Source organism: Antennarius striatus, chromosome 8 (assembly GCF_040054535.1).
Source record: "Antennarius striatus isolate MH-2024 chromosome 8, ASM4005453v1, whole genome shotgun sequence".
Classification (NCBI taxonomy): domain Eukaryota; kingdom Metazoa; phylum Chordata; class Actinopteri; order Lophiiformes; family Antennariidae; genus Antennarius; species Antennarius striatus.
In genome coordinates, this window is record NC_090783.1 from 18774098 (window position 1) to 18799126 (window position 25029).

General features: G+C 42.1%; 2 protein-coding genes across 4 annotated transcripts; one reads left to right on the forward strand and one right to left on the reverse strand.

Annotated features, from left to right (window-relative positions):
* Nucleotides 1–1006: 1006 nt before the first annotated feature.
* On the forward strand, nucleotides 1007–11407 carry adamtsl7 (ADAMTS-like 7). Of its 2 annotated transcripts, XM_068322673.1 has the most exons (13): nucleotides 1007–1151; nucleotides 1815–1944; nucleotides 2151–2326; nucleotides 2474–2582; nucleotides 2836–2904; nucleotides 3863–4054; nucleotides 4343–4472; nucleotides 5007–5229; nucleotides 5931–6104; nucleotides 6230–6403; nucleotides 6486–6665; nucleotides 7658–7802; nucleotides 9174–11407. In XM_068322673.1, the coding sequence occupies exons 1-13, from the start codon at nucleotides 1023–1025 to the stop codon at nucleotides 9326–9328; spliced, it is 1986 nt and encodes a 661-aa protein (XP_068178774.1). In that variant the 5' UTR covers nucleotides 1007–1022; the 3' UTR covers nucleotides 9329–11407. The 2 variants fall into 2 exon arrangements, with proteins under 2 accessions (XP_068178774.1, XP_068178775.1); XM_068322674.1 differs by lacking the exon at nucleotides 2836–2904.
* A 278-nt stretch (nucleotides 11408–11685) lies between these two features.
* On the reverse strand, nucleotides 11686–24990 carry ptpn9b (protein tyrosine phosphatase non-receptor type 9b). Of its 2 annotated transcripts, none has more exons than XM_068322671.1 (13): nucleotides 24950–24990; nucleotides 22823–22966; nucleotides 21935–22024; nucleotides 21621–21745; nucleotides 21293–21398; nucleotides 20838–20948; nucleotides 19844–20748; nucleotides 19607–19703; nucleotides 18130–18199; nucleotides 17948–18026; nucleotides 17659–17809; nucleotides 17287–17494; nucleotides 11686–14114 (listed from the first exon to the last, which is right to left on the reverse strand). In XM_068322671.1, the coding sequence occupies exons 1-13, from the start codon at nucleotides 24980–24982 to the stop codon at nucleotides 13891–13893; spliced, it is 2343 nt and encodes a 780-aa protein (XP_068178772.1). In that variant the 5' UTR covers nucleotides 24983–24990; the 3' UTR covers nucleotides 11686–13890. The 2 variants fall into 2 exon arrangements, with proteins under 2 accessions (XP_068178772.1, XP_068178773.1); XM_068322672.1 differs by lacking the exon at nucleotides 24950–24990 and adding an exon at nucleotides 22274–22434 and having other exon boundaries at nucleotides 22823–22953.
* Between the last annotated feature and the right edge of the window lie 39 nt (nucleotides 24991–25029).

A 25029-nucleotide genomic window follows, 5' to 3' on the forward strand; every position in this document is an offset into this window, starting at 1 on the left:
TACACCATACAAACATGGAGCAGTTATGCACAACCATTTACAATTCTCCACATTGCAACATCAAGGTTACAGATATTTACAACTTTCATTTCTCCGTGCTCCCTAACATGAATCAATGGAAAGTTAAAGTGCCAGATGAGCTAGGCTACATTATGTGTTTGGAAGGCTCGAACAGCACCCTGTCCAGAACTGAAACATTCAGCCAGGGGAAAATATATTGTACCCATATGTGTTTTCTCCAAATCATATAAGCACTTTCAAATATCACCATCAGTGTTCCAAAATCCTATTTTGGAAGTGTGTTCCTCTGGGTTTGAGCCATGGCCAGTGGATTTGCAGTGATTTCTGAACATATTTTAGTTTTTCTTTCTTTTAGTATGGTATTGAACTGAGTCACGATAAAACTGACATGCTGCTGGTGCGAATCACTGATGAAGAGGCAGTGATTTACTGCCAAGTACAATTCCATATCGCATAGGTTGTGTCCAGAAAGAAAGATTAGTTTTACCTCTTCCTTATTCCTAAATCAAGTTCACCATTACTGGAAAATGTTTGATTAGATTTTTCACTCTTCTTTCTTCCCAGTATTTGCAAAATGGAGTTTAAAGAATGTAATTAGATGGAATGAACAATAGAAATAAAGTTAAAAAGACATATGGAAAGAGAAGCCAGAGCAGATCGTGAGTGATGCGTATCCCTAGCCTCAAAATTTGGGTGTCAGTTGACAGAGACAGATTTTGGATAAGCTTTTGGATAAGCTTTACACTACAGGAGTGTGTGATCACGCCACAAACACACATTGTGGGCTGTCACAACATTCACACTACGGTGCATTAAATATGATCTCAGCTTGAAGCAACTTCTAAAGACACTTTCCAACCTCTCTACTAGCTCTCCCCGAACGTTGTCTTTGTTCCCCTCCCACACCTCAAGCCAACCCACCCTACAGACACATTAAAAGTGTGTGTATGCTTGCACATGTACGCATACACACTTTTGTGTCCTCCTAACTCAGCGTCTCCATGGCTGGATTGTGGCAGCAGCTCAGCTCCGTGGAGCCGGGTCGAGTCCTGGTCCTCCTCTCCATAGTTCTCTACCTCTGTACAGGTGTTTTTTCATCCAATGCCAAAACCAGAGCCCCCCATCTGGAGGTAAGAAACAATTTATACAAAGCTACAGGTTGTGATTTATCAATTTACACTAGCCTCTTAAGAGCTGTAAGCGATTTATTTATAAGACTTTGTGAATTCAACCTCAATTATACAAATGATGAAAGAATATTTATCATATTTTCTTAAGCTTATTGGAATTTTTACAGCTAAACTCTTGTGTTACAATCAAGCAGCAAACTTGAACTGCACGGCTAACCATCTGTTTTGTTCAGTTGTTACACAATCATTTGCTAACAGATAAAGCAAAATATCATATCATCCAAAAGAAGGAGAGAGATCTATTAGTATAGATTTGATTATGAAAATAACAGAAAAGGAAAATTGCATGTTCACAAAAAAGAGACATGTGCAGAGCGGGATTGGAAGGGATTACAGGAAAGGGTCCTCCACTCAAACCAACTCAAACCAACTGTTGGAGTAAAATGAGTGAAGTGTGGGATTTCCATGGAGAAAATTTGAGAAAAAGAGCAGGAAAATGAACAAGCAGCATTTATGATTAGAATGTTGAAATGCATGCTTGTGATGGTGAAAATGTGACACAGACAGCACATACAGAATCTGCAGCTGTGAACGCATGTAAGCATTTTGAATGTTTGAAGCTCTGGCTTTTGCATGAAAGTGTGTGAATGTGTTTGTTGGCAGCGGTTTCAGGTGGTGACGGGGAATTTTTCCCAACTTTACCTTCGTGTTGGCTACCATAAGATAGCAGAAATTCCTGCAGGAGCATACAACCTCAGGATACAGGAGATGACGAAGAGTCGAAACTACCTTGGTACACGCGCACACACACACGCAAGCACACACACACACACACACACACACACACACACACACACACACACACACACACACACACACACACACACACACACACACACACACACACACACACACACACACACACACACACACACACACACACACACACTTTCATTTTAAATCACCCAAGTGATGATTGAACATGGGGGTTTACTCTAGCTCTGCAGACCAAAAGTGGTGTCTCCATCATCAATGGCAACTGGGTGATTGACAGGCCGGGCATCTTCAATGCTATGGGAACACAGCTGACATACCAGCGACCCAATGAAATCCGCTCGCGGAGTGGCGAGACCATCACTGCACCTGGACCGCTGTCTGAGGATCTGCATGTTTATGTGAGATGCAGTCTGACACACGCAACGCCAAATCTACAAATGTCGACACTGTATGCACGCAGTACAACTTGTGAGACACAAATGAACATTCTCCTATGTGTGATACCCATTTTTTGCTGTCTCTTTGTTGATCTCTCTCACACACAGTTGATTTATCAGCAACCTGGTCCCAGTGTATATTATGAATACAGTTTGACTTTACAAAACCTCCACCCCACCCCTGAGCCAGAAAAATCTTCTGATTTTCTGCACCTGGGTGAGTGCACAAACTAAAAACACAAGAGTGACCATAACTGACCACCCAGTGAAATGTTGTCACACTTAAGTTTCAGATTTCCCCCCAAGGAGCATTACACATAATGGATTCCTCTGATTATTTCTGTCTGTGCTAATGTGTGTGTGTGTGTGTTCAGTTCACATTTCACTGCAGGGACAGGGGAACACCAAAATGTCTTTTCATTTCATTTTCAGCAAAACTGAATTTGAAACTTAATTTTCACTTAATACAGGCAGGCAGCCAAACGTCATGCTGGCAAAGAGCACTTTACCACACGCTGAGACGATAACAGGTCCTCCAGGTCAGATTTAGTTTAATTTAAAAACTTTTCTCTTCATTACAGTGATTTAAGTCATTCACTTTATATATAACACATTAAAAACAGTGGAGTATAAATTCCTCTCTATGATACAGACTACTTTTCGACAATAAGACAAAATGCAATTTGTCTCATTAATATCCATAATGTCACTGTGTTGTTCATTATACAATAAAATATGGTGTGTCAGTAAATATATAATTTTTTAACTCAGGTCATAAGATTTATAGAAGTTTAATCTCCTTGCACAAGAGAAGGAAGTATCAATCAAACAGCCCTGACACATTCACACGGACTTAAGTCTAATGAGTCAAAATTTATTAAATAACCTTAGTGGATCCATTACTGATGAACTCGTGAAAATAATTATAATTATAGAATAGGTATACCTCGGCCTGCATCGTTTTGAGTTACATCGTTCTTGATTATAGGTCATTTAAAAAAAAAAATATACATGGAAAAACAAAAATCGAGTTTACGTCATTTTATTCCACTTCACATCTGTCCGCTACTAAGAATAAGAAGTAATATATTATTAGCCTGTGGTGACCCCCGTTACCCGCAATGTGGAAGAAGTGGCTGAAAATGAGACGACAACATACTAGACGGAATACTGTACTACATGACAAAAATAAAATTTAATTGTTTGTAAACTTAAAATAGAATCACATGAACCAAATAGTATTGAAAATGATCAAGTACAGTACAAAAAAAAGTCCAGTACAGAATTGGGAATGGTTATTTTCAGTTAAGCCTGGAGACAAGTTAATTCGACTTATGTTTCGAGTTACGATGTGTCTCTTGGAACCAAGAAACGATGTAAACCGAGTCATACTTGTATTTAATGTAGCTCTGTCTCCCACATTTATAATTTATGTCTTTTCTTTTACTTGCCTGTTGAATTTGACCTTTCTCTTCATAACTTTCTACTTTCTTGTAGATAAGTATAAGACAATTGGCCCTTCCCACTCAGGTGAGATTGACAAAGGTGACATCAACAACAATCACATCGTCAAGGAGAAAGCCCACCCTAACCAGGTTCCCTCTGGCCCCAGTGTTAACGCTGAGCCTCAGCCTAACTATACCTGGTCAAAGAGCGGCTACACGGAGTGCAGCACAACCTGTGGCAATGGTGACTAAACATATACAATTCAATTCAAAAGAAGAGAATGTGTAAAATTAGATATTTAGATATGTATGTACCAAATCCTCATTTGGTCAAGAGGCACCGATTTTCTCCTGACATTAGAGTAAACCTATACTTATATTGTGTGAGCTTGATGGGTGGATTAGTGGTTAATCAGTCAAATGTGACCCACACAATGGCTTTATTTTCTGTTTATATGTATATGTACAATATGTGACTAACACATTCACATTTTATGTGTTCGTGTGTGTGTGTATGACACAAACTTGTCAGGTAGGCATCAGGTCCTTTGGAAATGTGTTGAGAAAGATTCCCAGAAGACCGTTCCTGCCGACCACTGTGACTCTGCCCTTGAACCAAAAAATCAGGAAGAGAACTGCAACACCCAGCCTTGTCCTGCATAGTGAGCAATACTCACACACACAGCATTCACACATGGGGCTGCGATTCTTAGGGTCTTCATTACCAACACACATTCCACCTATTCTGACTCAGTACTTCAGGGCATTTGATGTCATGTCTTCTGGTAAATATCTCGCAATCTTACTGGCGCCAAGAAGTAGGAAGGCTTTAATGTAATTAACTAAATGTTTGGCTACAAGTCTAATTTTTGAGCCATAGTCTCAGCAGCAGCAACAAAAAAGAATCTCTTTCACAATCTGTTTTTGGAAGAGTTCAAAAACTCTAACATGATACTTGTTGCCCATTTCCCTACCGCTTTCCCACTTCCACAGGTTATGAGTGTTGCTGGAGCCTCTCCCAGCCGACTTACGGGCATGAGGCAGGGAGATGCTCCGGACACTCTCGTCTAAATGAAGTCCAATAAATTTCTTGACACAGATGATTGTTTAATGAGTAACCACATCTTTTGTGATGGTCGGCAAATTGCTCCGTTTTCCATTTATCATGTTCTTTGTTCCCTGTGATTGGCCCACAGCTGGGACATGGGGGAATGGTCAGAGTGCAGCAGGAAATGTGGGCCTGGCACTCAACACAGACAAGTCATCTGCCGTCAGGTCACCCACGTTCACACCAATGGGACAGAGACATCAGTTGCCTTAGCACCAGAGGAGTGTGGCTTAACTGATAGGCCAGAGACCAAATCAATATGTCAGCTGAAGATATGCAGCCAGTGGGACATTCGATCTGAGTGGACCCCAGTGAGAAGACACACACACACACACACACACACACACACACACACACACACACACACACACACACACACACACACACACACACACACACACACACACACACACACACACACACACACACACCTTTTCCATAAGAAAATACAATAATAAATGATAGAGTCCTGTATTCCAAATTAGATAGTTAAATACGTATTTAAAAACATGGTAAAAAAGTGACTTTTCAGTTTTTTGTAATATTTTAGGTATTCTACCATACATCTTTAATAAGTTGCATTCATTTGTAAACAGCATGTTATTGTTGAGGTCATCTGCCGTTAATTTTAGATACATGTATGACTATGTAATATTTGACAGTACAAAGGATTTATTGTTAATAAGGTGATCATTTTGCATAAAGGGGTTTAATCTGAAAAAAATGAATAATAACTACTAGTTAATAGTGCAAAATGTATTTTGAGATGTAGTAAAGCATAGTTAAACAAAATGCTTTTGTAAATGATTAAGATGTTAATCCTCAGTCACTACCTTGATAGCTACATTTAACTTCTTCCAACTAAAGATAAATTTGTGTGCCAGTCAGTGACAGATTTTTACTCATTACATATCATTTTAACTTTTGATATCAATGAAAATGTACATTTCATTATTAAAGACATCTTTACCTCTTGATTCATGCCACACTTTTCCTACTCACCATCATCCAGTGTTCAGTACCATGTGGGGTGGGTCAACGCAGCAGAGAGGTAGTGTGTGTGAGCAACCAGGGCGACGTGGAGAGGGATGACGAGTGCAACATGAAACTGAAGCCAGAAACACTACAGAACTGTGACATGGGAGCTTGTGCACGCAGCTGGTTTACCTCACTCTGGAGCCAACGAGTAAGACAGTCGAATATGTATGTGCATGTGGGTGGATGGGTTGGGAAGGAATGCCTGAGAGGATGGGGAACGTCAAAAACTTGAAATGACACTGATTCAGACAGCATGTGTGTGTGATATCTCAGTGCTCTGCAGAGTGTGGCCGAGGGAATCGAACCCGGACGACTATATGCCTGATAGATCATGTGACTGATCTCCCACTGGGCAGCTGCGAAGGGGAACGCCCAGCAGAGGTTACATCATGTGACGCAGGCCCCTGCCAAAACCGACTGGAGTGGTACACTGGCCCCTGGGGTCAGGTAGATTACATTCAGCCACACACATTATGAAAACATTATACTTTTTTTTTTTTAATTTAAATGTGTCTTCACATTTGTGAAGTGTTCTGCAGAGTGCGGGAATGGCACAAGGGCCCGGAGCGTGGCCTGTATTTTCAACAACAACGGCCACGTGGAGGTTGTGGGCCAGCATAAATGTTCCACTCTCCCTAAACCCATCACTGCTCAACCTTGCACCCTGAAGCAATGTGGTGTCCAGTGGTATGTCACAGACTGGAGTACAGTAAGTGTCCAGGAATAAAGTTTAAAATACAACTATTAATCCCTCCTCAACATCATTATGTAATGGTAAAAAAAAAAAAATCTACTCAAGTCCTGCTTAAACTTTATTCTGTAGATTTAAATTACACGTTTTCATTAGCATCCAGTGAATATGAGGGACATACTTTTCTGAGACTGATCTTAATGAACTTTTAACGAAAACTCATTAAATTAGTAACACAAAGAGGCCTATAAAACTGAGAACATATAAAACCATACAAATCATACATTACTCAAGAGACACACTTAGACAATACAACATTATACACAATCGAATTTAGTGTGTCCCTGTCAGCATTGATCGCAACAGTAATCCTATTCCTCATAGCCTGTTACAACCTCCAGATAATGTTCAGTAGAATGGCAGCCCAGTCTTCTGTCAGCAGCGTGGAGTTGCTGCTGTTGTGTAACAGCTAGCAGTCACCACCCTGGTGACTTGTCAGGTGGATCGTCATATGTCCAGCGTGCCAAGAACACATCCTGGTCTTGGTCAATCTCAATCTTTGATCGTCTTTATAGGGGTGATATTGCATAACAACAGTCCTTTGGGATTAGTTTGGTAAAGGCATCATGGGTATTCCCCCCCTCATATAACAGCTGTACATGCGAAAGTCACTCTTGTCTTTGAAAATACCAGTTTGTACATTATAACCTCAAATGCCAACAAAGTTCTGCTAAACGTTTATTTGGGCTGGGGTTAGTGTGACACTGTTTCTATGTGGCCCTGCCATCAACTGGCAACTTGTGAACTCCTGCCACAGGTAAGCTGGTATGAGGCTCCAGTCCCCGTTGCGACCCTGCACAGGATGAGGAGTTACAAAACATGAATGAAAACATACTAATATATCCTTTGTTTCTGTGTGTTTGAGAGTAGCTTCAAAATCATGGTGAAGTGTTGCCTACATTCACAGCCCTGATGCTGTGTGCATAACTCTGCTCTCTCTGTCACATCAGTGTTCACGCTCCTGCAACGGTGGATATCGTGTGCGTGAGGTGCGTTGTCTGACAGATAATATTACCTCAAGTGACAGTTGTGACCCCAGTCTGACGCCTGAGAGCCGAGAAGAATGTAACAAACAATCTTGTTCACCTGAGAAAGGTAAGACTGCTGAGCAGTGCTATGCTACTGCCAGACCACTGCATAGTGTATGTACTTTTTACACTCTAGGTTTGATACATGGGCCAATGTGTGAGGAATTTCAAGAGAGGGATGAAATCTTAAGGGGTACTTTTTGTAGCTTGATGTATCAAGGAAAATCAAACATGAACAACTCAAGTGTCAACATTTGAAACTGTGCTACAGTCCATCCAGAAGTGAGCCTGGCTTGAGTTCTCAAGTTACACATGTAAACGCTGTGTGTGCTTATTCTCTTGGGTACTTAAAAATCAAAGGAGTAGAAAAGGACATTCAGCCTAGTTTTCTCTGCCAGAGACACTCTAGTCATGTCAGAGAAATTGAAGTGACTCGCCAGACTATAAAATAACATTCTAAAATAAAGAGAAGATGAACCTAAATAACTAGCAAGTGTTATAAAAAACACCAAAAACATCTGTTCGAAATTATTTTTGAACTTTCGAGTGTGGAAATCAAATTTCATCCTCAATTAACCTTAGAAGGAAATGTTGGCACACTTTCATCCCAGATGCAGCACTGATTCTTCAGACCTAGATTTTACATTTTGAATCGAAAGCTTGAAAACTCTTCACTTGATTTCAACAGATTATGTCATGGAATGTTGTATTGCTGACTGTGTAAAGTCTTTACTTACTTCAAATCTGCTTAATCACTTTTTTGTCAGCTTTGTGTAAAGAAGATCACATTTAACTTAAGAACCTCCTCTTTTAAGGGTGATCAGGCTGAGAATAAACTGTAGCGAGTACAAAACAGTCACAAAAGTGCATGGGTAAAACACAAGTCACAGACTGCAACATCCCACAACACCCCTGAATTCAAAATTTTACCCTGACCTTCCTGCATAGGTCAAAGATCACCGCGGATTCACACATAAACTGATAACCATGCACGCACACACTCATATCTACAATTTGGTATCACCAATTTACCTAAGCTGCATGTTTTTTGAGGTGGGAGGAAGCCGGAGAACCCGTAGAGAACTCGCGCAGACACGTGGGGAACATGAAAAACTTAAGAGCGGGACTCCAGCAGGGAACTGTCTAGCTTTGCAGCAACAGCGCTACCCACTGCGCTACCATGCTGCCACTAATTTACAAATTTTACAAACCAAATAAAAACCACCTTACACTTCTAAGGATAAGCAGTTGTAGATGGTGATAGATTAAAAATGTATTTCACATCTTACCCTTCTGACAGAGTTTGTGCCAACACTTCCACCTTGATAGAACCTTGGTCTGTGTTCAGGCTGTGGCGACTAAAAAATTGAGACTCGATTTAGCCTTACCTCTTCCATTATTGTCACCTTCTCCTGCTCGTTTCTCTTTTCCTTCACAGATCCGTCATGCAGAGACCAGTTTCCCAACTGCATGGTGGTGGTTCAAGCCCGCCTCTGCATTTACCCGTACTACAGGAGTGTCTGCTGCACCTCTTGCTCCCATGCCCAGAAAACTTACTCCAACCGAATTCAAAAGAAGCAAATTCGCAGGTGATGGTGCAACTTCAAGACAACTCAGGCTGAAAAAAACAGCGCTGTGGTTTGGCAATATGTCATTCAGTGTCCTGACCTGAGTAATCAGCTGCTTCCTTTTATATTATGAACATGTGTGGATACAAATACAACACCACAACATGAATATTGCTAGAGATCCTGGTTCACTTCAAAGCTGAAACCTTCTTGATCACTGACATTGCATATTTCAGTGAGAAACGACAGGTTTTCAGATTAGATTGTCAGTAAAACTTGACCACATCACGCTTGGATTTTGTATATTTATTCTTAATAAAGATTACAAAGCTTCTGTCAATCACCTGTCATTTGTTGTATTATTTCACCGAATAACAAATCAGAGTTGGAGGACATGTGATCTCTCATGCTCATTTTTTGGGAAATTTAATAAATATGCAACAACAGATTTTAATGACTTGGAGGGGTGGTTCTTCAGCCATTCAGTGATATAAGATTTTATATCACAATCTTAAAACAAAACAAAAAAAGAACACACAATAATGGTGAATGAGCAAATCAAATTTTCCCATAGGTATAAAAGTGAGTGCCAATAGTTGGCTCAGTGTGATTAACTGGCAGCTTTTCCTGGATGTAGTGGCGTGAAATTTTGTAATTTAAACAGAACTGACAACATGTTGAACATTTTCACGATGCACATTTAATTCATGTACCACCCACATTAACTTTGTATGCATTCAACATAGTTATGGCATTGCTTTAATGGGAGAGTGAGGCTGACAGCATGTAAAGGCCATAATTCAGTCACGAGAACATTAAGTACATTAAAAAAAAAAAACCCTGAAAGAACATTACTGTCAAATGGACATTGTATTGTCTCCCATGGAACAAATGAAAAATACATTTGGGACACTTTCATACACACTCCAAATGTAGAGCTATGATAATTTTGATGTTGCCAGGTTTTGTTTTGTTTTTTAGATCTGTGAATGCAAGGCTCTTCTGGCAGGTCCACACAGCAGGCTGGAGAGGATGTGCGAAAGGAAACGCATCCTAAGGATCAGCCTACACCTTTGGCATTGAGGAATGCAGAGTTCACATTCACAAATAAGGTCTTAACTAGATTGCTCAGACATTAATTCAAAATCATTCAAGGCTCATTTTTCATGCCAATCAATCCTAAAAAAGGTTTTTAAAAAAAATATATTTCAGATGTCAGCTGGGGTCTTGTAAACAGAAACAGCGTCTTGCTTATTATGCTTTTATTTCTGGTTAGCTCTTTTTTTTGCTTTGTCCTTGGCAATGGGTATCAGATAAGTTTGTTACTTGAGAGTTTAACGATAGGCTTGCTAAAAACATATTCATTTTTTTACCCAAACCCCCTTATTGTCTCATCTACACAAGTCAGTTCTGAAAATACAACAGCAAGTGACATTTTCCACTAAATTTTCATTGTGAACAAAAAATATATCTCACCTCCTATCTGATTTGTTCATCTTATCAGATGCAATAACTGGTTTGTTTTCTTTGTAGCATCGTACCAACATTCACTGATTTCAATATTGTAGAACTTTTACAAAGACATAAATAGGTTACAATACAGTAAAAAATACAAAATAAAGTTGATATACTTTCTTCATATGTGATAATTTACCAAAAGCAAACCCAAAAAACGTATCCTTGACACAAGAAAAAAACAAAACAGAATTACCCCCTGAGGTGAAAAATGATAAATGACTAGCCATGTCTCAAACCAGAGCTTAGTCCCAAGTAACACACTACTTTTAAGTTATTCATGAGTAGTGTATCATGTACAGGAGGACAGGCTAAAATGTGGTTGTCCTGTGTGATACAGTCAATGTGTATTATTTAAGTGTACTAGTTTGGGTTTTACTATACTAGAGACACTTTAAGCTGAGAAAAAATTGAAGGCACGATTATTTGAGGCATAATACCAACTCTAGAATCAAACAACAGTTGTGGTATCAAGAAAATAAGATCCAGAAAAGAAACAAAATAGGTAAGAGAGGTTTACAGATCATGTACATGTATTGCCAAATGTATTCGCTCATCTACCTTGATATCACATTCCTAATCCATAGGGTTCAATATAATGTTGGTCTACCCTTTGCAGCTATAACAGCTTCAACTCTTCTGGGAAGGCTGTTCACAAGGTTTAATAGTGTGTTTATGGGAACTTTTGACCATTCTTCCAGAACTGCATTTGTGAGGTCACATGCTAACGTTGGACAAGAAGGTCTGGCTCTCAGACTCTGCTCTAATTTAGCCCAAAGGTGTTCTATGGGGTTGAGGTCAGGACTCTCTGCAGGCCAGTGAAGTTTATCCACACCAGACTCTGTCAACCTTGTCTTCATGGACCTTGCTTTTTGCACTAGTGCACAGTCATGTCAGGAGAGTGCCACCTCCAAACTGTTCCCACTATGTTGGGAGCATGGAACTAAGGGGCCAAGCATAGCTCCTGAACAGCCCCATACAATAATCCCCCCTTCACCAAACTTAACACTTGGCACTGCAGTCCGACAAGTAGCATTCTCCTGACAATTACCAAAGCCAGACTCGTCCATCAGATTGCCAGAAGTGATCTCCGTCACTCCAGAGAACGTGTCTCGACTATTCCAGAGTCCAGTGGTGGTATGCTTTACAACTCCATCCACTTTTCATTGCACTTGATGTATGGCTTGGATGCAGCTGCTCAAACATGGAAACCCAATCCATGAAGCTCTCTGCACACTGTTCTTGAGCTAATCAGAAGGCCACATGCATTAAATGTGGACGTCTGTAGCGATCAACTCTGCAGAAAGTTGGCGACCTCTTTGCACTACGTGACTCAGCATCCACTAACTCCATTCCGTGGTAAGTTTACGTGGCTTACCACTTGTGGCTGAGCTGCTGTCGTTCCTATACACTTCAACTTTGTTATAATCCGACAGTTGACTGTGGAATATTTAGGAGCGAGGAAATGTCACAACTGGATTTGTTGCACAGGTGGCGTCCCATCACAGTTCCACTCTGGAATTCACTGAGCTCCTGAGAGCGACCCATTCTTTCACAAATGTTTGTAAAAGCAGTCTGCATGTCTAGGTGCTTAATTTTACACACCTGTGGCCATGGAAGTGATTGGAACACCTAATTCTGATTATTTGGAGGGGGAGCGAATACTTTTGCCAATACAGTGCGCCCTCACGCATTCACGTATCACGTGATACCGTACGCACATTCTATTTTCTGACGTCATCAGGAAGTGCGCTCCATTCCGCGAGGTCTCGGACTTACGTGAGACACAAAAGTGCTTTAAACCGTCGATAAGAGTGGGGGAAAGGTAATACAGATGGAAGGTGTTTTGAAATCAGTAGGGGTTTATAAATGTTTAAATTAATGTAAATAATAAGATAAATAGTTCCTTTTTGTATCGCGAAATTTGTTAATCGCGTGTGGTTCCCGGAACGCATTAACCACGAGGAACAAGGGCGCACTGTATACTGTATGTTGTAGGTCTGAAAAGGACGAGGCAGTGAACCACATTAAGGCCAGATTGTACAGTCAGGACAGTCCAACAGTAAAGGTGACATTGGCCCGGACAAATCACACAGGTTTGCAATACGTCAGTTTCAATACCACAACCTTTTCCTATAATTTTTCAAAGCCGGGCTCACTAAATAGACATTTCTTTCCTCAAGGTTAAGTTAGCTATATCAAACAAGGTCTTTTTGCTCTTTTAGAGGTTGTTATTATGTACAATAATAAATGTATGTTACAAGAATATACATGGACTTCAGTCTATAATGTTTCAGTAAGGAGTACATCCAAGCATTCAGGGTGAGGACTTTGGCTTTGAAAAGTTAGTCTACATTTACACATATATGAAACACATGTAGAAAATGCACCATAGAAAAAGGATATGGAAACAATAAAAAATGAAATGGACTAAATGGCAGACACACACTGATCTACTGTCATGACCGTTTGCTCAGACAGAACCATTTCCTCTCAGTTTACAAAATAAAAGTTTTCAAGTTTCACCTTTTCATACCCTTCACATTCTATCTGTGATCACAGACTCGCTCAGGGTTGAAACAGAACAAGAAATACAAAAAGGAGCAAAGACTGAGGTTTGGAGGGCTCCAAGGTCTAAAGTTCAAGTTTGTCATTCCTCCTGTGCAAGTCAATATAAAATGCTACAACTCAACTTGTACAATTCTTTTGTCTACAAGACAGGTTCAGGGCAGGCCAAGTCCCCCGTAGTTCACTAAATAAAAAAGGGGCTCGGATATTGGCAGGACAACTCACTCAATCAGTGACCCAATACAGTCTCCACTCTGTATTTTGTGTTTTATGATTTTGACCAGCTCTTCAACCCCCTCTGTCTTCATGGCAAGGAAGAGCAACTGTGGGAGTCTGCACCATTACATTAAGAACCAATACATGATCTCCATCCTTTGTCTCTGACTGCAGAAGAGTCACCACCCTGCTCTACTCTAACACGCCATTCCTTACTCTTTAGTTCCTATGACTTTGGCTGAGGTTGGCTATTTCATTTGTGGTTGTTGTTTTTTTTGTGTGTCTCTCTCACTCACTGTCAGTCTCCAAGTCTGAGTCAGACCACTGCACGGGACTCAATTTCCCATTTCGCTGGGCATACTCGATGACCGCTGTGTAGCAGAAGTAGTACTGATCCCACGTCTGGATGCTGAAAGCCCTCTGTGTCCGCATCCGTCGCACCGTCTGACGGACATCTACTGTGCCAATGTCCTCCACCCTAGACAGGCAGATGTCCAGTGTGCAGAATGTTCCTTATTGGACAACAGTACAGAAAGCATGAATAGAAAGGTTAAGGTTAACTAATCATACAATTGTACAAAAAATTTGTCCATGGGATGAAGCATTTGGATACTCAAAATATGCATCACGTGCTATGTTTAAATTAGAAAAATAATTAATAAAATTATTAATTCCCTTATTTCAGAAAGCATCTTAGTCAGAAAGTAATTGTAGAACTTCTGTTTGGAAAACACTTTTTTTTTTAACGTCCAAAAAGAATTCCGTCGCAAACATTTTAAAAGGAAAACAATGCTTTGTATGCATACTGAAACTAATGTATTGTAATGAACATCCATCCATCGACTGCTTGTCCGTAGTCAGGTCGTTGGGGCAGCAGCTTCAAAAGGGGGCCCTAAACTTCCCTTTCCCCGGCCACATCCACCAGCTCTGACTGGGGGATCCCAAGGTGCTCCCAGGCCAGTGTAGATATAACCCCTCCACCTGGTTCTGGGCCTGCCCCGGCGTCTCCTCCTAGCTGGATGTGCCAGGAACACCTCCCCAGGGAGGCGCACCAGAGGCATCCGTACCAGATGCCCAAACCACCTCAACTGACTCCTTTTCACAAGAAGGACCAATGACTCTACTCTAAGCCCTTTGCGAATAGCAGTGTTTCTCAACCTATCTATAAGGGACACACCAGCTATCTGCCTGAGAAAGCCCATTTCGGCAGCTTGTATCCACAATCTCGTTATTTCGGGCATGACCCATCGCTCATGACCAAAGGTGAGGATAGGAAAGAAGACTGAACGGTAGATGGAAAGCTTTGCATCTCGGCTTAGCTCCCTCTTTGTGACAACAGTGCGGTAAAGTGACTGCAATACCGCTCCTGCTGCCCCAATTGTCCATCCAATCTCACGTTCCATTGTTCCCTCACTCATGAACAGGACACCCAGATACTTAAACTCCTTCACTTGTGGAAGGACCTCATTCCCCACACGGAGAAGGTTTTTCACTGGCTTCCTGCTGAGGACCATAGCCTTTGATTTGGAGGTGGTGATCCTCATCCCCGCCGCTTCACATGCGGCTGCAAACCGGACCAGTGAGTGCTGCAGGTCACAGGCCAATGATGCAAACAGGACTACATCATCTGCAAAAAGCAGCGATGTAATCCTCAGCCCACCAAACTGTAAACCCTCCTCACCCTGACTACACCTCGATATCCTGTCCATGAAAATCACGAACAGAATTGCTGGCAAAGCGTAGCCCTGGCGACTTGGAACAAGTCCGACTTACTGCCGAGAACACGAACGCAGCTCTCACTTTGGACATACAGGGATTGGATGGCCCTAAGGAGATCCCCCCTCACCCCATACTCCTGCAGTACCTCCCACAGTATATCCCTGAGGACCCATTTGTACGCCTTCTCCAAGTCCACAAAACACATGTAGACTGGATAAGCATACTACCAAGCCCCCTCTAGGATCCCTGCGAGAGTGAAGAGCTGGTTCATTGTTCCACGACCAGGACGGAACCCACATTGTTCCTCCTCAATCTGAGGTTCGACAGTCGGGCGGACCCTGCTTTCCAGCACCTTGGAGCAAACTTTACCAGGGAGGCTGAGGAGTGTGATGCCCCTGTAGTTGGCACACACCCTCTGGTCCCCCTTTTTAAAAGAGGAACCACCACCCCAGTCTGCCACTCTTTTGGCACTGTCCCAGACATCCACGCAATGTTTAAGAGGCGTGTCATCCACGACAGCCCCTTAACACCCAGAGCCTTCAGCATTTCCAGGCGAATCTCATCAATACCCGGGGCTTTGCCATCGTGAAGTTGTTTAACTACCTTGGTGACTTTGCCCCGAGAGATTGATTCGAATCCCCCTTTATCCTCCAGCTCTGCCTCTGCAACAGAGGACTGGTCAGTTGGGGTAGTTGGATTCAGGAGTTCCTCAAAGTGTTCCTTCCACCGAGCGACAACCTGTTTTCCCCTTCTGAGGTGTCGGACAATCTTCCAGAACAACTTTGGTGCCGTCCGATAGTCCTTCTCCATGGCCCTCTGTTTTGCCTCCATCACAGCCGAGGCTACAATTCTTTTGGCCTGTTGGTACCCTGCAACTGCTTCTGGAGTCCCCTGGGACAACATGCACCTGAAGGCCTCTTTCTTCAGTCGGACGGCTTCCTTGACCAAAAAGGGGGGCAACCCCATTGTTTGCGGGTTACCGTCCCTTGAAGCACCCAAGACCTTGAGACCAAAGCTCTCAGCTGCAGCTTCAGCAATGGAAGCTTTGAACATCGACCATTCAGGTTCAATGTCCTTAGCCTCCACAGGGATGCATGAGAAGCTCCTTCGGAGGTGTGTATTGAAGACCTCATGGACAGAATCCTCCTTCAGATGTTACCCGTTCACCGGCACTACTCGTTTGGGCTTACGAGGTCTATCCAAAGGTTTCCCCCGCCAGCAGACCCAACTCACAAAGGAGTCCCCTACAAGGATCCCGGGAAGGACCCCATTTAAGGACCCCAAGAAGGCAGAATACTCCGAGCTGTTATTTGGTGCACACACACAAACAACAGTCAGTTTTCCCTCCCACAGCCTTAATGGGTAGGGAGGCAACCCTCTCATCCACTGGGGTAAACTCCAACACAGCAGCGCTCAGCCGGGGGCTTGTGAGTATCCCCAGACCCGCCCTGTGCCTCACCCCTGACGCAACTCCAGAGTAAATCAAGGTCCAACCCCTATCCAGGAGTTTGGATCCAGAAACAGGCTGTGCGTGGAGGTAAATCCCACCAGATCCAACTGGTAACGCTCCACCTCCAACACAAGCTCCGGCTTCTTCCCTGCCAGTGAGATGACATTCCACGTCCCCAAAAGCCAGCTTCTGCCACCTGGGTGTGGTCCGTCGTGACCTCCTGTCTTCACTGCCACCCATATGGCAGCGCACCTGACGCCATCAATCTGCCCTGCGGGTGGACCCACCACCCACAGGGCAGATTCATGGGGTCATGAATGAACACTGAAATATTTAAAATGATTTCCAACTTTGCTGACATCTTGCAGAATTTTTTTGTATACTGTAATACGACAACTGCATGGCCAAGACATCCACATAACAAGGAAAGTCTTTACATTCACACAAATACTTAATAAAGCCGCCAACAAATGGTTTGTAAGTTCAGGGAACACCATAATGATACACATGCTTACCTGTACGGCCAATACCAGCACTGCAGTGCACAACCACCGGGGGCCCCCCAGGAGGCCCTGTCCAATTGGAGCCCAGGCTGCGGACTGCGGCCTCTCGCTTCTGAAGTACATGCTCACGGAAGTCCAACATAGCTGAAGCACTTTTGGGCACCCCAAAGTCTGGCCAACTAACATAGAGGTAGTGGAACACCTCCCGTCTCTCTCCAGACTAAGGAAAGTTCGCAAAGTTCCAAATAAAACCAGAGCAAGATCATAAATTTTCTTTTGAACTGACAGTTAAGTTTTCTAACAATATCATATGGAATTACACTACATATTTAAATACAATTTCAACAATGTATAAATCTGTCACACTGAGTTGATGTGACTCACCTGTGTGTTGTAAAGTTCAAGATAAGACAGTTTAAAGTCCTGAAACACTTGGATGTGTGTGCTCCTGACCAAGAAGAAGCCATACTGCTCAGTCCTGCCCACCTCAAGAGGCCAGTACTGCCCACACTTGACACGGCCACGTTCCACCACTCTGAGACACACATTTTTATCTTTGTCATCAGCCCATCAAAGGATATGTTACTATTTGGAGTACTGCTTCTGTACACAAGCACGTCATAAATATCAAACACACAGTTTACTTCAGACATCAGAGGAAAACAAGCCTCACCTGGTGGTCATAATAATAATAAGTACCATCTGTTCCCACACCATGCGCCAAAAGTCACCAAATGTCTTTGGTAAAGGACCTGAGGGATACAAAATTCCATCACACCACGGTCACAACAACCTACATCATACATGGAGGAAAAACAATAGAGGACCACAGCTTGTATCCGCGGCTGCTCTCACCCTGAGTTGCGATGTAGGCGTTGCCTCTTTTGTACCCATCCATGAAACTTGCATTTATGTAATCTGTTGTCTGCAAAAAAAACACAAAACGAAACAGATAAACAAACATAATTAGAGTGAAAGTCACTCTTACATAAAAGGCTCTGCCAGCTCCAGCAGAAGGAGAATGGATATTTTTAACAGAACACAGCCCACAAAATCTCCGACTTCTCTGTTGAAGGCCAGTCACAGGCCTTACACTATTTAAAAATGTCAGAGTAACATGAAATATTAAAATATAAATTACTAGAGGGAACAAGTGGAAATTGCACAATAAAACAAAAATATCAGACTTCGTTTGTTTTCTTTTTTTTCTTTGCCGTCACAAGAAAACAAACTGCTGTGTCAGACGAAGCCATAAAGGCTCTGTGTGTATGGGATGGACGAACGCGAAGACGAAGGCCGCTTTGGCGTTACAGTCCGGCCATCCAGGTAGACGTTGGCTTCGTGAGTTCGGTCCTGGTGAATAAAGCATCGGCGTTCCCCACACGACAATGTGAGGTTCGTCACAATCAAAGAATATTAACCGCTATGTTTGACAAACCCAAAACGGCTCCATAAGTGAGAGACATGGACAAATGTGAAGACCAGAGCTAACTCAGCTAAAGACCCAAACTTCCAGTTAGACGCCGGAAGTGTGACAGCGTGAGGTTATCAAATGAGCTTATTCAAATATATAGGCGGGGATACTTAATGAATAGACTTAATCGATCTTAACTTTTGTCAGGTAATCACACTCATTTCGCTGTTAAGGCCAACATTTCATCCCAAGCTTGCACTTGGTGTGAACGACCACTTACAACCTAACCTTTCATACATTTTGCAATAACTATTGCCATTTGTAAGAAAAATTTGCTCACTTTATGACCAAAATAACAGATGGAATACACAGATGATGAAAAGTAACTTTTGTGTTTGCATTAAATGTGCCTTCCTTCATGCAGGCCTCCTTTATTTATATGAAGGTTTGTGTGTGTTCCTGGATATGTGTAACATTTCCTTCCTTCTCACCTGTTACCAGCCTTGTGGCCGTCTCTCTCCTGTCTTTTAGACACAGCCAACAAATACAAGAACTTAATATATAAACACAATCACTTACATTAGTGATACTATTTCTAATAGATCATCAAAAATAATTTCTTGCAAAATTTGGTGACAATAAATTGGTCGTAGTCATCTGTGTTGCGATACGCTTTGTGTGACCAGCTCCATGATGTGCACCTAAAACGAAACGTGGGCAGTGCTTCTTAGTGTTTCAAAAAAACCTGTTTTCATGATATGAGCCCAAAACAAATGTTGTTGTCAAGCACCTCTATGTCACACAGTTTGTATCTCAATCCCTACCACTAACCACTCAAAAAATAATGAAGTTGGAAGATTAAAATTTACCAACACTTATGAAATCATCTGACAAAATTACTGATGAATTGTTTATTACCTCATCCTCGTCATCACTGAGCTGGCAGAGTCGCACTCGGGAGTGATCCAGGCAGAGAACATCGCTGTACCTATTTTTTAACTGATTGGACAACTTCCTGTGAAGGAGGAATCAAAAATCATTTGATGTGTCTGCCTATCACATAATCTGTCACCTGGAGAGATCGAAAATACAGCAAGGGACCAGCACACAGAGAGAAAAGAAAATAGCAGATAAGTACATGGTGTCATCTCTTACTTGGAGTAGTCAAAGGTGCCTGCTGGAGGCTCTTTGCGGATCTCCTCGTACTCCTGATAGATCCCCCTCTTTTTCTTCCTTTTGACATGCTCCACCAACTCACGCAGTGTCATGCCTCCCGGCTCTGGCATGTGGATTGATGTTTCCATATAATGGTCGTCTTCATCAGGACCACGTGTTGAAGACAGTGCCGGACATTGAGAGGAAGGCTGGTGGTGAGAAGGGCGGGGTAAAGATTTCTGGGGCAATGGAGGCACCCCTTCCTCTCCTCCACTATCTTTCTTGTCTTCCTCTTTGATATCCTCATTCTGGGACGCATGAGCAGAGTCTGTGGTCTTGCCATCCACTGCATCCCCATCATCTGTATGGGACAACGGTGTGTCAGGGGGTGTGTCTGACTGGGGAGGTGCTTGGCGGGCACGACCATTCATGTTAGCATTGGGGCTTGAGCCACCAACGACTACATTGGCCCCAGTTACAGCTGAGCCATTCCAGTGCTGGTGGCTCCCCTGCAGCCTGTTGGTAGCATTCTGCTGGTACTGCCCCAGGCCTTGAGTCCTGCCCTCCAGCACTCCACAGTGGTTTTGAGGGTTAGCATTACTATCATCGTAGCAGTTTGAATTAGCCACAACTAGCTCAGAGCCCAACTGAGTGTTTATGTGGGTATGGGACTGGGTAACCCCTGCACTTGTGTCACTGCACTCCAAGTTGTAGGAGTGTAGCAGGCTTCCCACACAGTCATGTGTGTCATGTTCTTGTGTGTTCCCCCGAACAGTGTTGGCATGAATGTTAACACAAAATTGGATCCAGGCCACATGGCTGTACTGGGATGTCCCACCCAGGTGTTCCGGGAGAGAGGAGACTGGGATGTGACTGGCCAACTCATGAGCCCTCACTGTGCACACCTGGTTAACAGAGAAGGACAAAATCATGTCACATGTCAAAGTGCAGGGAAACCCCTCCAAACTGCAATTGAAAAATTATAGGTGCATACCCTTTCTCGCAGCTTCTCCCGTACAAACAGACGGAGAACTGCAAAAGGTGCTCTAAACCAAAGAGGTGATGACACAATGAAGACGCACTTTAGACGAGCAGGAAAGGCCCCCTGGGAAACACAGAAGTCAGACAAAATGATGAAAGTGGTTTTATGAATTACAAATCAGAGAATCAGTGAATCAGAGTCTTTATTTGTCATGCTGACACACGTTTACATATGACAGTACGAAATATGTCTCTGAAGGTCCCAGTAAGCCTGGTCAATAAATAAGATAAATAAGATAGAATAAGATAAATAGGATAAGTTAAGTAAAAATGTAAGATAAATAAGAGAACAGAGAAAAGTTAGGAATGCTAGATATACGGTAGTTCTTTGTATACGGTACAAAGAATTACAACCAAAATTTGAAGGCAAGCAGAGAGAGAAAATCAGGGAATGATCCTCATAGTCACCTTGAGCAAATTGAGGATCTTGACACAGAGCTCATAGTCAAAATTGCCATAGCTGGAGTTGGTCATGTCATAGATAAATATGAGTCCATCTCTTTGAGTTTGTACACTGAAAAGAAATGAACAAGACAAGATATTCTGTCAGATGAGAATGTTTAAAAAAATAATGACATTGAGTGACTACATTTTTTATTTTTGTCTAGCTACTTGTAGGAAAACAAAGAGTAAAGACCCATAGTCAGAAAAACAAACAAACAATGCCATTTGGGAACCTGACCCTATAACAGTTACATTTATCAGACATACGTATAAAAAAAGGTTTGGTAATTACCACTCTATGGCTTTGTCCAGCTGATAGATGATAGCCTGCAGCACAGCTTTGTGGGTGGTGACGTCTGGCCGATGGAGACGAGCAGTGAAGAGTGCCAGAGCAGCACCCTTTGCATCACGGCCAGGCTGGGAGAAAGATTCACAAATTATTAAGTGCAGACATGTTTTAAACGAGTTGAGCTTTGTTTATTTAGACCCAAATACAAGCATGTATTTGGCACAACACAAACACACAAACTTCTTTTCTCAAGACATTTCCCTGTAGACTTGTAAAATCAACCTGCAGATACACTGTAAGATTGAATCAATCCTTACCAAGACTGTAAATTTGCCACTCAGCAGCTCAGAGCGGAGGGGCTCCTCGTCAGGGTTGATATTGATGATGCCCTCTTTGATTCTTGTGTTCTAATTTTGATAAATGACATCAGAGATAGGGCGTTAGAGAGCAATGAAAATACTAAGCAAATACAACAACAAAAAAAGAAAGTTAATGTGTGTCGCGCCCCGAACAGACCCAAACAGAAACCTTAGTGGAGCGGAATCCTCGATTACAGCACAGGATGCTGCTTTTCATTTCTGATTAAGTGTTACATGGTTTCAAGCATGTTTTCTTATAAATATCCAGATAGCTCTATTTCTTTTATTTGTACATACCATTTCACTCTGTTTTCAGTTGCACATTCCAAGAACACAGGAAACACGCATGATTTCTCTCATTAATTGAGTCTATGATGATGATGTGAAAGCAGACAGAGATCGGGCCTCATGCTGTCTGCATTGCCAGTCAGCCTCTATTTTCCAAAAATATTCCACAGCTGGAGGCAAACAAATTGCACAGTGAAAATAACGCTTTACAGGGATCCAGTCCGAGCATAGATGATGTCGTTTCTGTCTCTAACTATTACGCCGAGTCATCAAAGGATGAAAAAATACCAATACACGAGTTTATTATCATATATATAAGTGGACGGCAAGTAAGGATAAAGGAATTATTTGTAATTAAAATCATAATTGTAATAATTAGGATCAGTCTGTAAATTTGTTACTGCACTTCCCCAAATCTTCTAGCTCTAATTATATCTCTAATTATATCATATAATTATATAATTATATTATATCTAGCTCTAATTATATCCTTATATTTGCGAGTCAAAAAAGTGAAGGTTCATCTCAGTTTTGTCAAAATTCAAAGCACAGCTGTACCTTGTATGCTTGGAAGAGTTCCATGGCTCTCACGACATCAAACTTACGGGCCATAAGAAACTTTACAGCTGTAGGGTGGGACACTAGCCCTGCACTGTGAGGCTGTTCCCTGCTTCGCACCTCACCCAGGAACTCCTCCACAGCCTGCACAAAACATGAAACAGGAGATGGAAGAAGATGAAGTGCTGATGTGCTGTGTGAAATTTCTGTAGAACTGGAATAGAAACTACTGAAATACATTAAACACTCAGAAGACGAATAGAACAGCAATAAAGAAAGGCAAAGTCAGAGATGACAGCTGACATGACAAAGCAATTTGATGAGTCTGTAAGTCACTCAGGCTTTATTGTTAATTTCTTGTCAAAGTCACAATGATATGCATTAAAGCAGGCAGAAGCAGGCCGTGCCTCTCTTGTGGATGTGAGCAATGACAGGCAGGAAACAATAGTGAGGCTGTTTTTACCCAAATGAGTGGCATCTGCTCACCAAATATGTAACTAAGGACAAGGAGCGTCTATGAAAGGACAGTGAATTAACTCATCAGCCATATATAAATTCGGAATCCACATTTAAAACAAAGACAAATCCAACTGGGAGGAGTAAAACTAGTCGAGGTCTTTGTAAATTGACATTTATTGTAAGCCACATTAACCTTGATGCATCTTTTCCCACAATCAATTTTGATTCCTGATGATGGACTTGATTGCAGTCACTCTTATTAAGTATATGGTATTTCATAAACTAAATAGAAAGTACTGTATATTAATAATGTGATGCCCATGGAGGTAATATTTCTGGGAGGTAATGTGATACTTATAACCACATTATAACACTATGAGGAACCCTGTGGCTGTTAAATACAGATTTAAAAACCAAAGGATACACACATGCAGCTAGAGAAACCACACCAACAATTGGTTCAAATATTTCAACTGAGACAGAAACAGCAAAGGATTAATTATTGTTATATATATTTTTATGAAGTGATGTGAAGCTACCATTATTAGAACACAATGATTTTTATCAATCAGTCTTGATGTCTTTAAAAAATGTTAATAACTCGCAATCAGTAAATCGGGATGGTTTAAAGTGGTCTAAGACCACACCACCGCTTTTTGGTAAGTCGATTTTTATTTTTCACCAGTAAACTGAACTTCAGAACCTGTACGAACGCTTGGAGAACGATATGTCAGCGCAGCGTTGATTTTCGCAGTGATCTTAAAAGGCAGTGAATCAAACTCCGTTACTGCGGACTCTATCAGCTAATCTGGTGTTGCACAAGCGTATCTAGTAACTTTTACAACCGATCGACCTACATTGGCTGCTTTCAGAGGAGAAAACAAGCATTAAAAGGGAACTGCAGAATAGTAACTTGACATTTGATCTTTGTTATCATTGTCAGGCCCACCCCCTTTACTACAGAGTGGTGAACAACAATGCTAAGAACCGGAGGATCTCTTCTCTGAATTCTCGACCGTAAATCCGATCGGGCACGGCTAGCTAGTTACTTCACAGTGAACCTCTGGTCCTGAGCGACAGGAGTCATGAGTCCTGACGGTTTTAACTAATAAAGCTCGTCCGACCAGTGGATCCGTGTTTAAAATAGATATTTCCCATATTCGGTCCAATATAAACTGAAAAAGTCTGACAAGATTGCTATCGAGGAAATTCCCTGGAAGTCAACAATAGCTGTTAGCTTTGGCAGCGGCTAGGTTACATGTGGCAGATGGACGGCGTTAAGAACACTAGAAGCCACATGCGTTGAGCAACCTATACTTATTGGGGTGTCGCTAGTTAGGAATTGTAATGCGAATATATCTATGTGGGCTGTATCACATTGTTTAATGAGAAGAGCAAGTATTCCAGACACTCAGTTGAGCGTTCCATGCTACTAGCAAACGCCATCATGCTAGCACTCATGCTAACTGCTGTCAGTCACACCGGAGTCAGTCAACTCGGGAGGGAGAGAACGGGCCAGAGTTGTTTACCACAACACATCGCTCCGCGGACATTCTCCGTTATAAATTATGTACAAAGACAAGTGTTACAGAATATAAGTCCACGTAACATGTGTATACATTTAATGTGATGGAGATGTGAGGTAACCACCCGTAAAGACACCCTTACCAGCTGCTCCTGAGTTGTCAGGGCTTCCGCCATCTTGAAGCCTCCGCAACGTCGCACCGGGCGCGCCCCCCGGCCGCTCG

Excerpts from the sequence above, each read along its gene's own strand:
- adamtsl7 (XM_068322673.1), top strand. The coding sequence starts at position 1,023 with ATGGCTGGATTGTGGCAGCAGCTCAGCTCCGTGGAGCCGGGTCGAGTC. Across the intron at positions 4,055-4,342 it reads CAGCACAACCTGTGGCAATG|GTAGGCATCAGGTCCTTTGG; the intron begins GTGACTAAACAT and ends CAAACTTGTCAG. Across the intron at positions 6,105-6,229 it reads CCTCACTCTGGAGCCAACGA|TGCTCTGCAGAGTGTGGCCG; the intron begins GTAAGACAGTCG and ends GTGATATCTCAG.
- ptpn9b (XM_068322671.1), bottom strand. The coding sequence starts at position 24,982 with ATGGCGGAAGCCCTGACAACTCAGGAGCAGCTG. Across the intron at positions 22,967-24,949 it reads TGACAACTCAGGAGCAGCTG|GCTGTGGAGGAGTTCCTGGG; the intron begins GTAAGGGTGTCT and ends TGTTTTGTGCAG. Across the intron at positions 22,025-22,822 it reads AACTCTTCCAAGCATACAAG|AACACAAGAATCAAAGAGGG; the intron begins GTACAGCTGTGC and ends TATCAAAATTAG.